Here is a 12,523-nt window from a genome sequence, read left to right on the forward strand (position 1 = left end):
AAATTGCTTTTCTCATTTTCCGCTTTATATACACACCATCTGGCATCAGTGCTCCAGAATTTGTTTGCCCTGGAGAGTTCCTTGACCCTTTGAAATGCTAACATAGATTTATCTCAAAAGCAGATGGAATGACCAGCACATAATGCCCTTTTATTGCTTGCAAATGTGGACATGATAAACAGGAAAGTACAAACATAGGTTTGAATTAGAAAAACAACAGCTCTCCTGTATACCAAATACAACTATCCCCCCGTCTGATTTTGCAATGATTTGTTATTAATTGTTAGATTAATTTTACACCAGTTTCATTAGGCTCTTATCACAGATTTCACTGAATTAGAGACATAGCAGATAACACATCATAATTCAGCCTGACTGGCTTAATTTTGACTATAGATACGGCAGCTTGCTTTGGGTTACACAGTAATTTTACTGCAGCCCCTGGAAGAGAACCTGTATCTCCTGATTCCCAGGTCTTTGCTCTTTGTTCAAAAGATTCTGTTTTTAACCTGCTGCTCTTTGCTCCACTTGCTCTACCTGCCTTATATGTAACCTTCCAGGTGGTGTCACAAGCACTGGAAGAAACTGTCGCTTGACAGTGATCCCTGACCAGATGTCACTGTGAGGTGTGCTTTCTGCAGGGAGGATTCTGCATCTGGACATAAATTGTCACAGGAGGTAGACCTGGTGATTACAAACAGTTGTACTTTGATGGATCAAATCTCACTGAGTTCTCTAACAAGCAACACCACCGACTACCCTGCAATTATTTAGATACATAAGGAAAATAGCATCTCTTGATTCTGTGTTTAAAACACAATAGTGGTTTGTCAGGTAATGCTCTGGGGTCAGTATTTACAAACCTTTTTTGCTTGAAAAAAGCAAACATTGGCAGAGTGGAAGTGTGGTATTCATTGAGCAAACTTGCTGAGCATGATAATAAACCAATCTCTATTAAACTATAAGCATTGATTCCTATTCTGGCTCTAGCCTTGAGGCAAAAGTGCTGCTGGCTCAAAAAAGCTATTTTCAGATCAGCTGATTTTTTTTTTTCCCCTGGAATGAATTTAATTAAAAAGTTTAACATTAATTAACAAGTTTAAAGAATGAATTCGCTTAAGAAAAGTTTAAAGAGGCGTAAAGGAAGTATAGAAGAAACTGAAGTAAATCTGCTACCTTATTACCTATGCCCTCACCTCAAGTGGCTTGACCTTGTGTTGGCTGAAACTAAAGGAGCTCCTTGCTGATTTGTAACGTAAAGGACTTGTGCATACTTCTTGGTACTTTGTTCTGTGTCTTCGTACAAACTGAAGGCTGCTGTGCAATATAAGCTTTCACTTTAAACGCTGGGATGAGTGGATGGGCTTACCAGCCTGCTAAAAGGCACAGAAATAGTACATGTATTGTGCCTTTCTTCTTGGTTTGCCTGAAATCCATGCACACTTGTAAAGGTGTTAGCATGCCAGAGGTTTCTTGTAATGCCTCTGTTTACAGAATTGACATACAAATTATATAAAGCTATAGGAAACTGGGATCTTTTTCAGGCTTGGAATATGAGCCAAATGGGACCACTTGCTGGGAGATTAGGCAGAGTTTCTAGCAGCAGGAAGGAAAATTGTCATATGTTTGTGATTTCTCAGACTTGGCTTTGGTTAGCAATTCATGTAAGCAGGCTCAGGCTCAGGAGCTTTTAGAGATCTCAGCTATACATCTCCATCACCTGAGAAATGAATCTTGATTCTTTTTTCTTAAAGTACTCCCTGGGTAGTTTTGTGTGATGTATTATACCAAGAAATTCGTTAAGGGAAATTTCTTACACCTTCCACACTTGAATGAGTTATTTCTATTACCATTTAATTTTAATATTAATATTATTGCCCTGTGAACTTCTATTAATCTTTTCAAAGTTTCTATATAGAGTTAAAGCATGCATGATGTTAAAGATATCACCACAGACAGTAATCCTGGCATCACTACATTAAATTATTATTACATTATCAATTGATGATCTGGTTGATAATGGCCTGTGACTCTAGTAGAAGTATGTATCTACTCCAAAATCACAACACTGCTAAGCAAGGGCTCAGGAGCCATCTACCTGAGTAAATTTCTTCTGGCAAGAGCCTCGTGGGCCGTAGGTTAAAAAAGTATTAGAAATAAAGCAACTCTAGCTAGTTGCTAACTTTCCAGCTTCTGGCTATCAATTTAGTAACTATGTCAACTGACATCTCCTAACTCAACAGAGCGATTCCTTTTTTGTGAGTCAGATCTCTTTAATGACTGAAGTAAGCTTTTACGGTTTTATATTCTTGTTAACTCTGCAAAGTTTATGTGGTTAAGGGGAAAATGGTTTGCACATCCATCCTGTGACAATTGCCAGATCTGTTTCCCTCTTTGGCATCCTGAAAGTGCAACAACACTGTGACTGGAGTGAGATGAAGTTTCAGGAGCATAAATGAGAGTATTTGGCCTGTTACAAATTTATTATAGATTGCAGTGGGTGTTAATGAAATGAATCTGCTTGCTCCTCATATCTCAGTATGAGCCTGCACACTCAGAAGATGGAAGTGTTTTTCTCATTAACTGCGACAAGAAATGTAATGAGGAACACAGGCTGTTATCTAATTTAATGTCATTCCTGAAGCTCCTTTGCAGAACTGCATTTAAAGTTGCAATAAGTGGCATATTATTTGCTGACCAGTTAAGTGTACATTATTGACTTTTATTTTGTTAGGCTTCAGAACCATGGGTTCATATTCACAAGTCTCTGCTGAACGCATCATGTCACAAGTCAAGCTGAATGCCAAAGGAGACACTCCAGATGGACTCAGTCTGGCACTCCTGACTTGAAACAAAAAGCTGAGGTCAAATCTTAACGCTGCTGAATTCAAGGTGCATCTTGTTTTTCTTCACTTCAGTGGGGCCAGTATTTCTCCTTTTATTTTGCCTGTGTAAGAATTATATTATGGTATGAAGTAAGGCTTACTTGCTTTGTTTTATTTTGAGTACACAAATGTTGTTGTGCTAGTTCTCCAAAAGAGCACAGAAATGACAAACGCACCAGTAATTTTATGTAACCAAGAGAATGAGTCAGTGGGGGAAAAAAAGGGCAAAAAAAATAGAGATTTTAATGAGTAGTAGACTTAAAAACCAATCACAACCCAAACAACAAAATTATCATTACAAAAATGTTACTTTAAGCTCCATGTCCGTTTTTTTTCAAAATTAAAGGGGGCAAAAACCTTCTTATTTTACCATATTGCTGAGCTGAGAGAACCTCTTGAAAGCATAACTGAATGCTCTTCTCTTGCCCTAGTCTTTCATTTGCCTTTCATGTTCTGCTAGTCTGTTACTGTGAGGTTCCTTGAACCACTAGCAATTATTGCTTTTTTTTTTTCTTTTTCTTTTCCTTTTTTTTTTTTTTTTTTCTTTTTACAAAGAATAGGCTCTGGTTAGGATAGCTACTGACTGACTGTGCTGTGATGTGGGCTTTCACAAGTGACAAAGAAAATGTGGGTCCAGCTTGACCTATACTCCAGAATTAACCAATTGCAATCTTGTCCCTGGTTTAGACTGTTCCTATTTGATTGAATTGTCTACAATTACTTATGATGTATTTCTTTGCTGAAGAGTATGAATACTATTTTTTAAATTTACACTTAATTATAAGTGTTTGTAGTTATGAGTGTAAAGAGGTAATAATAGATGTCCCTGAGTGAAGTTGTGACGTAGTGTTTGGAAATATTTGGTGCCAATACTGGGTGGTGGATGGCCATGTCCCACAGCCCCCTTTTGTGCCTTCACCCTGTGCCGCCCCATTCCCTTCACCGTGCTGGCACAACCCGAATAGGGTTGTACTCCCAAGCAGATGGGGGAACTGATCCAGAAAAAAAAAAAAAAAAAAGAAATCCAGCAATTCCCCACCTCCAGTGTTTCTAGCCAAATCAATTTCCCAGTCCAGTTTATAGCACAGCTGTAGAAACAGTTGTGTTGCTGTGTGGAACACAAGGGCGGTATATCACAACGAGAGAGACAAACGGTGCCGGGTAGGACTGGCAGTACTTTAAGTCAGAACCACCAGCCTCCGAGCCCCATTGTGTGAGTGTTCTGTTTTTTCTTCATTGGTACATTGAACACCTTGTAATCAAAATTTAGAGCCGACAGGTCTATAAAGAAAACAATGCAAACACAAGGTCTATAAAGAAAACAATGCAAACACAAGGTAACAGTGAGCTCATACTGGTCAGCATACTAAAGGCGATGGCAGGAAACCACCAGATTAATCATTGCTGAGCTTTTCCTGTTAGCATCAGCGCAGGGATGAGTTTTAAGTAGGACACAGTTGAGGTCATTGTAGTGTCTCTGCTGACTTCTGTGAGGAATGACTCCCATGCATGCCTTATTAGTTCTAGAAAGCTTTGCTCATTCATTGCCTCGTGGTGAATCTCTGGTTAGAAAATTGACCACAGCACTCCTAGAAAAGGTATTTTTTTCACAGTTTATTTCTTTACATTGTCACCTCTCTCTCTGCATCTCTCAAATGGCTCCTCTCTATCAGTCAAAAACTTCTTTCATTTCCAATCCCTTTGTAGTTTATCTACAACCTTCCTCTCTCTCCTCTTTCAATACAGACAGGTTAAGTCCCTGGAAGTGTTGCAGCACCAGTCTCCACCTGTTGGATTTCAATGGCTTGCTTTCTTGTACCTGTCACCTCATATTTGGGGGGCATTTCCATAAACAGCCGTATCACCTTGTGTCATCCTTGCCAGCCCTCCTTAAAAGTCATCTCTGTTTCGGTGCCTAAAGAGAAGGTGACAACAGATAGGATCTGATGCTACTCCTGCTGGCCAGCATCTCTCTGTTCCCACGAGTTTCCTTTTCTGGACCTTCTAGGAATATGCCCAAATATACATATTTATACACATATGGAATTTGTACTCTGTTAGCCCTAGGGGTAACAGCTCCACTGTGGCAATTGCTGTGCAATCAAGTCCAAGCTGACTGCAAAGGCAGCGTATTCGCTGGACTCTATCTGTTTCCTTAAAGCTATGATGTGTTTGCTGAGTTTTTGTTGCTAAGAAGTGCTGTTAACTTAGCTGCTGCACTGGGCTCTCCCTAAACCTCACAGATTTTGTGTATTTGCATCTTCTACCTCCTTACCAGACGTAACTGATATCTAGAACAAGGCTACAGCAGTGCAAAGCTGTCACTATGACATACTGCATCACTGTAAACAAGGATAAATGTCCTTCACAGTTTATAAAGAAGGAAAATAACAATTGGAAAGGAAATAATATTGTGTTATGACCCGACTTCTGCTATATATAGATCCTGCAATTGCCATCCTGGACCAGGTTGTCAGTTGGTTTACTGTATTAGTCAGTCTCAGGGACAGAATAATAGTATTAGTTTCTAGTAAAGACACAGAATATATATAATATAATCTTATGGAATAACCTGCCTGTAAGAAATTCCTTCCAACTCTTCCTTACTTCAGTGATTAGTGTCTGCCTTAAAACATGAGTGTTTATATCTTTCCTGTAAAAACAGTCTGTATGTAATTATGAGAATTATTAATTACACAAAAGTCTAACGCCGAACTTCTCAAATAGCAGACCTCACTAGATCCACATCATGAATAAATTTTGACTACAGTGTGTCAAAGTCCTATACTTAAAAATTCTCCTGCATTATTTTGGAAAATCCTATATTTTTCACTATTTTCCTGGAGTTTGGGGTTGGTGGTAGGGAGCTGTACTCTGTCTGCAGTTCTCAGTTGTGCAGGCAGCATGCAGAGCTGGGCTAGCCTGGCAGAGCAGGGGCTGGCGTCTTGCTTTTTGCTGAACCAAGTGGGGCATCGTTCTATAAATACTGATTAGCCTTAGTCAAACCTTTTCCTAGCAACTCTTACTCTTTGTGCGGTCTACATAACTACATTTTTTAATCTTTATTGTTTTGGTTTGCTCACAACTGGTATGTAGTTGTATCATGCTGTTTTTCTAGTGAATCTGAAAAAAAGAATGTTGTCACAGAGGTGAAGTTAAGGAAATAGCCAGGAGTCACGTTGACGACATGCAGCCTGCGTAATTACTTGTCATTACAGACATTCTAGGCAGGTATAGTACAACATATCCCACAGTACTGTGCTGTCTTCAGGGCTGGCAGCATATTGCCAATTGCCTAACATTAGTATTCCAGCGTAAAGACCAAAACTTCACTGTGAATACCATTAGAACTGGGTCACTAACAGAAGGTGCGTGACAGCTTAACATGCAGAACAGCTAAAGCCATTTCCTCCATCTCACACAGAGCAGAAATACTGAGAGTGAAGATTATGGATATTGCGTGAAGAAAATGACAAATGACAAGCCATAGCAATATACTCGTTTGGTGGCATTAGTCGTGCAGTTCTGCCTTGGAAACAGTGAAATTAGGTGATCAGCTGGTTGTTGTGCTGCACTGGTTTTGCTAAACATTGGAATTCACTTTAATAGGAATCCAAATGATCGGGTAAAGTATTTCATTTTGCAGAGGAAATTCTCTTGCTCAGCAGCACCCTAATAACACTACTATTTTGCATTTTCTATTCTGTTTGGAATAAAGAGGTTTTAACCTTGCAGCTTCAAACTGTGTATTTCTACTCCAGCTCCAGGAATTATTACTGGAGCAGTGTGCTCAGCAGTCATAAAATTGCTCCAGATAGATTTCTGTCCTTTCCGAAAATATTAGGAAATAAGCTGGACTAGATTTTGTGTTCTGTCATACCAAAGTCTCTTTAAACCAGCAAGGGGAGAACATGAGGGAATTCTTCATGGATAGCACTGTTCCAGCTACCTTCCGAATTGGAAAATCCTGCTCAGACATTCTTTGTATGGTTGAAAAGAAAGGTGGAAGCCAGGGCAAGGAAGAATCTGGAACTGCAGAGAGGAACAGAATTAATTAGGTGAGTATCTGCAAGTAAGCCCTGCTGGCTCTCTGTGGTCCCCTGCTTTTGCTTTATGTTAGACAGTCTGGATAATGTGAAGAATCAGCTCCTTTACAAGCTTTCATTAATTACTCTTCTATTTTTTTTGTATGTGATGGAGTATCTCTGGAGATGAAAACTGTGAGCACAGGTGGGTATGCACCATGCTCTGCCTCATTCATCCTTATCCTTTTTCCCTGCTAAGCCTCAAAGTTTTACTCAAAGTTGGAAGAAGAGAGTTCAGACAAAGCTCATATGGAAAAGAAACGTCAGGTCAATCAGCCTGGTCTGCAGATTCCGGCCATATTCAGCGAAGAGCTTAAATTGAAAAAATACGAGAAAATCAGTACAATGATTATTTTTCCTACACATTCAACATGAAACCTCGGTTCTTTTGTTTCAAAAATATTGAAAAGACATCTTGAGTCCAACATACTAAACAGGGATTAAACTGAGAAGTAAATAATCCCGAAGCAAACTGAACACAATCTTTTACAAGCAAGATGTCCTATCAAACCCCAAGTGGCTTTTTGATCCAGGATGATAAAAATATTTTAAAATTGTTTTGAGAAAAATACTGGACCAGAAGGCAATTATTTATAAGTCTATCTAAAAGTCACAAGTGAAGATCTGCTTTTAAGACGTTTCAAAGGCAGGTTGCATTATTCAAATTCTCACTGCGACTTTTCTTCCTCTGAATTCTTTTTTTGGCACATGAAGAGAACAGGTGTGAGCCAGTGCAAGGTGGCCCACAGGCCACAACCAACACATAACTAATTGGCATCTATGTTGCAACAGGGAAAAGATCCAGCCAAATTATGATGAGGCACGGTGCCATCCTAATAGACTGACATTATCGCGGATGCCAGGATTCCATAAATTTGCATTATTTACATTTACTTAGGGCAGGATTCCCAGCTGGGAAATTCCACATGGTTGTCCATCTCCCTCATATACAATTATAATCGAAAAAGATCTCTGTGACTAATCCAGCATCCTCAAATGGTTTTCAGCAAGAATTTAAATTTTCTTAATACTTACTTTAAAATGCTCCCACTCATGTACATCAATAAATCATTTAAAAGGGTAGTTTTGTTGTCTTTGTTTGTACAAAATGAATAAATAATTTATAAAATCAGCCTTTCTTCTTGAAGGATGTATGAACCTTTTCGTCTTGGTAAACAGATTTTTTTTTTTTTCCTGCAGCAGTAGCAAAGTTTCTCTATTACGTAGTCAGGAAAAAGGCAACTCTGAAGCTATTTTGTGAAAAATGGATGCAGAAACTCGTAACTTACACCCTCAGGAAATAATTTGCAAAGGCAAAAATGCAGAAAGGGCGTGAATTACCGAGATGAAACACATGATGATGATACATGCTCTGATTACTCCTTGAGGTAATGAATCTGTAGGTTTGCCTTCCTCTACTGAGGAGACGGCGAATTACACCTCCATCTGCTCCTTGATGGGATCTCATTCCAACTAAAAAATGCATGGAAGGACTCGATGGGGATGGCGTTGCCTATGAGTAAATAGAAGGTGGCGGCATCACTGTCCCTGGGGGTGTTTAAGGAGAGGTTGGACGTGGTGCTTAGGAACATGGGTTAGTGGGTGACAGTAGGGGGATGGCTGGAACACGTATCTTGGAGATCTTTTCCAACTTTAATGACTCTGTGACTCTAAACGTCTTTATTGCCCCAGGCACCAGCCCCAGCGCAGCGCCCCTGAGAGGGCTCCCCTCAGCGGCCCGCACGCCTTTCCCGCCTCGCACCTTGTGGCGCGGTCTCGCGCTCACCCCCTTCCCGCCCTTCCCCAGCTCTCGCGCCTGTTCCCGCTCTGAGGCGCCTGCTCTCGCGATAGGAGGCGGCGGCGGGCGGGCTGTGAGGAGAAGGAGGAGGAGGAGGAGGAGGAGGAGGAGGAGAAGGAGGCGGCCGCCGGGGGAGGCGGGGGGGCGGCGCCGCGGCAGCCGCTGCGCCCGCGCTCCGTGACAGGCGGCCGGGGGCCGGGCATGTCCCTCCGCCCCGCACGCAGGTGGTGGCGGCGGCGGTGGTGGCGGCGGTGGCGGCGGCGCCGCCCCGGCTCTCCGTGACTCTCCATGGGGCCCGAGCCGCGCCGCGGCCGCCGCTGAGGAGAAGGCGCCGCCGCCGCCGCGATGAGGAAGGGCCGCTCCCGGGGGGACAAAGCGGCGGCGCCTCCTCCTCCTCCTCCTCCTCAGCCGCCGCCGCGGAGGGAAGGCGGCCGGGCGGTGGCCGCCAGCGCGGCGGAGCGCAGAGCCACCCTGCTGGGGGGCGGCAGGAAGGAGCCGGAGGCCGCGGGGGCGCCGGAGAGGGTAACGGCGGGGGGGGCGTTGGCATGGCAACGGGGGGGGGCTGGGGGACATGGGGGGGCTGAGGGGTGAGGCCGGGGGGCGAGGGGCTGAGGGCTGAGGGGAGGCTGAGCTCGCCGTCCTGCCGGCGTCTCCCCACGTGGAGCGCGTTTCCTCAGCCCTTTAAGGGGAAAAAGGGTGAAGCTGGCGCTCGCCGGCTGGCTGGGGGCTGTCAGGCAGGCGGAGGAAGCGGTGGGGGGCTGCCCCCAGGCTTCCCGTGGCCGGAGTCCTGCCTGCGTGCCGGTGGAGGGAGGGAGGATGCGGTGACATCTAGCTGGTGCTATGTGCTGGCTGCTGCTGAGTGCAGAATCCTGCCTGGGAACCTCCCGCAGGTCGCTCCTCATCGTAACACTATTTGTGATACGTATTGTAGCGTTTTTGTCTTCGTTCTTAACGCAAGAAGTGATTTATTTGGGAAGTCTAAATTTGGTAGTTATTAAGAATACATAGGTTCATTAAAAATAAGAGCATTTCTGTTCAGTGCATACACTCATGTCTTTCACCCCTGCGGAAAAGGATCTCCTGATTGCTACTTAAGATTGCAGGGATGAGAGACCCAACAGATTTTAAGCTTTGTTTTGGATACATTTTGATATTCCTAATTTTACATGAAAGAAAAATGTGAGGTGAGACTTAGCAGTATAAAAATGCAGGTGACAACTGATGCTTTTTTTTTTTTTTTTTTTTTTTTGAGGGAAGTATCAGAAGTATAAGGGTTCCCAAGATGCAGTAATTCATTGCTTTGTTTTGCCATTTTTAGGAGCAAAGGGAGGAACTGTTCTTTGACGTTTCCTGTCAAAAAGGTGTCTTAAGTTTGCATCGTTATTGCAGATGCCCAGGTTTATTCTGTAGCTTTTTAAAACAATTTCTTGGCTTATTCCAGAAGAGCTGCATTATGAGCATGAAGGTGACTTCATGTCTGTACAGCACTATAAACATAAATGCTGGAAATAATACTAACTGCCATTGGTTCATTTGGAATTACTGCAAAGACTTGGGAAGATTATATATTAGTAGCCGTTGTGTAGGACAACTTTCCTAACTTACTGGTCTCTGAGTTAGAGGCCATTTGTCGATGCTAGCTATGGGTGCTCCCACTGCTAGCTATCTGAAAGTTGTACTTGGCTGTATTTAAATTGGGAAGGGTGGGAAAGGTGTTTTCATTTAGATACTCGGAGAAACTGTATTTCAGAACAGAAATGACCATTGTTGACTTCTGAGTCAGAAACATGAATACTTGCTTAGTTTCACTGGAAAAAAATATTTTTTTTATTTGTTAAACTGTGAGTCTTCCACTGGATATAACTGATTATCAGGGATCTACTAGCTGGGAGAGGTATGCAAATGGCAGGCTGCTCTAGAAGCCCCAGGGGTGTATGCAGTCTTGCCAAGCTCAGAACCTGTCCTAACCTTCTGGAAGAAAAAATGCTTTTGGGATTCTTGGAAACCAGACACTGCCTTCAGTGGTAGTGGACTTGCATTTTGGTTTTGACTGGTGGGTGTCTTGAATATAGACTTCTTGGACTGGGATCTGGAAGAAGGGACCTCTAGTGCAGTGATTTCCCCCTCCTCCCCCCTTTAATATTATTCACCAGTACCTTATAAAACCAGGTACTTCAGAGGGCAAAGGTGCTGCTGCTTTTGATGTTTATCACTTTCTGAAACAATTAAAGAACGCTAATGTGCTTATTCAGGCCAAAAAAGTCTTAAAAACAGAAGAGATGACTGTTTCTGTTCCAAACTGCCCATTAAAATAGCGGCTGGTAGAACTCTTGCAGGCAACAGCAAGGTGCTTGCTGTACTGTTATGACACAGTGTGTACCGTATATTGACATGGAAATTGGAGGAAATTGCTTCTATTCTTGGTACTTGTGAACCAAACTTGTTATAAATCATGGATACAGAATGTGCTATGTACTGTATCATGTTGTATCGACCTCAGGGAGCTTCATCAGAACAACATTATTATTGCAAAACAGGAAAGGCTACAAATTCAGAAACGCCAATATTTGAGATTCACAAGCCTTTTAAATGGGAGATGCTGGCAGTGTGCTTTTAGCTCAGGTACTCTGAATAAACCTTCATACTGATATGACTTGTAGGAACAAGATCTCTGTGCTGGCAAGTATTTGGTGGGATGCAGCCTTTGAGGAGATTAGCAGCTAAAACTTGGAAACCTTCTACTTGGAGGTCTGTGAAAGAAACCCCCAAACTTTGAAGGAGAACGTCTCAGCCCCTATCCCTTTGGTCTTCCATTTGAAGTGGTAGAAGTTTTGTAAATGCAGTAAACAACTGGAAATAAGTAGATGTGTTGGGCAACTTCAATAAACACGGCATGATCCCTCTCACAGAATCTGTCTTTAATCTCAATTACTTGGTATTTCTTTAAAGGTCAGGAGCTGCTTGTGCAGGGGGTGGTGGAAAGGGTTTTTGGAGATGCAAAAGAAAGCTTGATACTCTTTCCCCTGATGCAACTTGCAGCTTGACAAATCTTTCCTTTGGGGGCCGCTTCTGTTTTAAGCAGCCCTTGTCTGGAGCCAGGACCAATGCAACAGTGTGCACAGCTGCAGGGAATGGCTGGGGATTAAATTCAGATTTCACACTTTGTTTGCCATACAGTTTCACAAGTTTGTGGTTGGGGAAGACTAAGCTACTGTAGTGTTGGAAAAAGTACTTATCAGACTGTGACCATGGTAGTTAATCGCCATACTGAGCTTTGGGCCTTTGAAAATCTGATCCTTTAATGTGCTGTGCTTATAGATCTGACATGTACATACGATTAATATTTTCACTTTTTTTATGTGTTACATAAGAACATTAAAATGACCGTACTTGGTCACATTACCGATCCTGCTAGCCCAGTAACCTGCCTTTCTGAGCTGCCAAAAGCAGATGCTTAGTGAAGAGTATAGCGTATGTTGAGGAAATACCTTTCCCAGCCTCCAGTAATTTGTGGCTCTCAGATTTCCGGAACTGGAGGTGATATTTGTTTTTAGTGCCCCCAGTGGGTTTCTTCTTCTATGAATTTGTCCAATCAGTAGTTGAAGCCATGTATACTTGTAGCATCCACAGCATCCGGTGGCTGAGTGTTGTATGGCTTAGGCACAACTTGTGTGGGGAAAAACCATCCTCTTCTCGTTTGTTTTCCGACTTTCTACCTGTTTGTTTCATCCCTTGTTTAGCTCTTGTGTTGGAAG

The 12,523-nt window shown here is 42.5% G+C and overlaps 1 protein-coding gene across 6 annotated transcripts in view; it reads left to right on the forward strand.

Annotated features, from left to right (window-relative positions):
• The first annotated feature begins 8,942 nt into the window (after positions 1-8,942).
• Positions 8,943-12,523, forward strand: part of MAST2 (microtubule associated serine/threonine kinase 2) — a 189,458-nt gene continuing 185,877 nt past the window's right edge. For all 6 annotated transcript variants that reach the window (XM_084528012.1, XM_084528013.1, XM_084528014.1 and 3 more), the window contains exon 1: positions 8,943-9,290. In XM_084528012.1, coding sequence (XP_084384138.1) covers positions 9,114-9,290 — 177 coding nt within the window. In that variant the 5' untranslated portion in view covers positions 8,943-9,113. The remainder of the gene's footprint in view (positions 9,291-12,523) is intronic.

This window comes from Aythya ferina, assembly GCF_964211825.1.
Source record: "Aythya ferina genome assembly, chromosome: 8".
In the NCBI taxonomy this organism is placed as follows: Eukaryota; Metazoa; Chordata; class Aves; order Anseriformes; family Anatidae; genus Aythya; species Aythya ferina.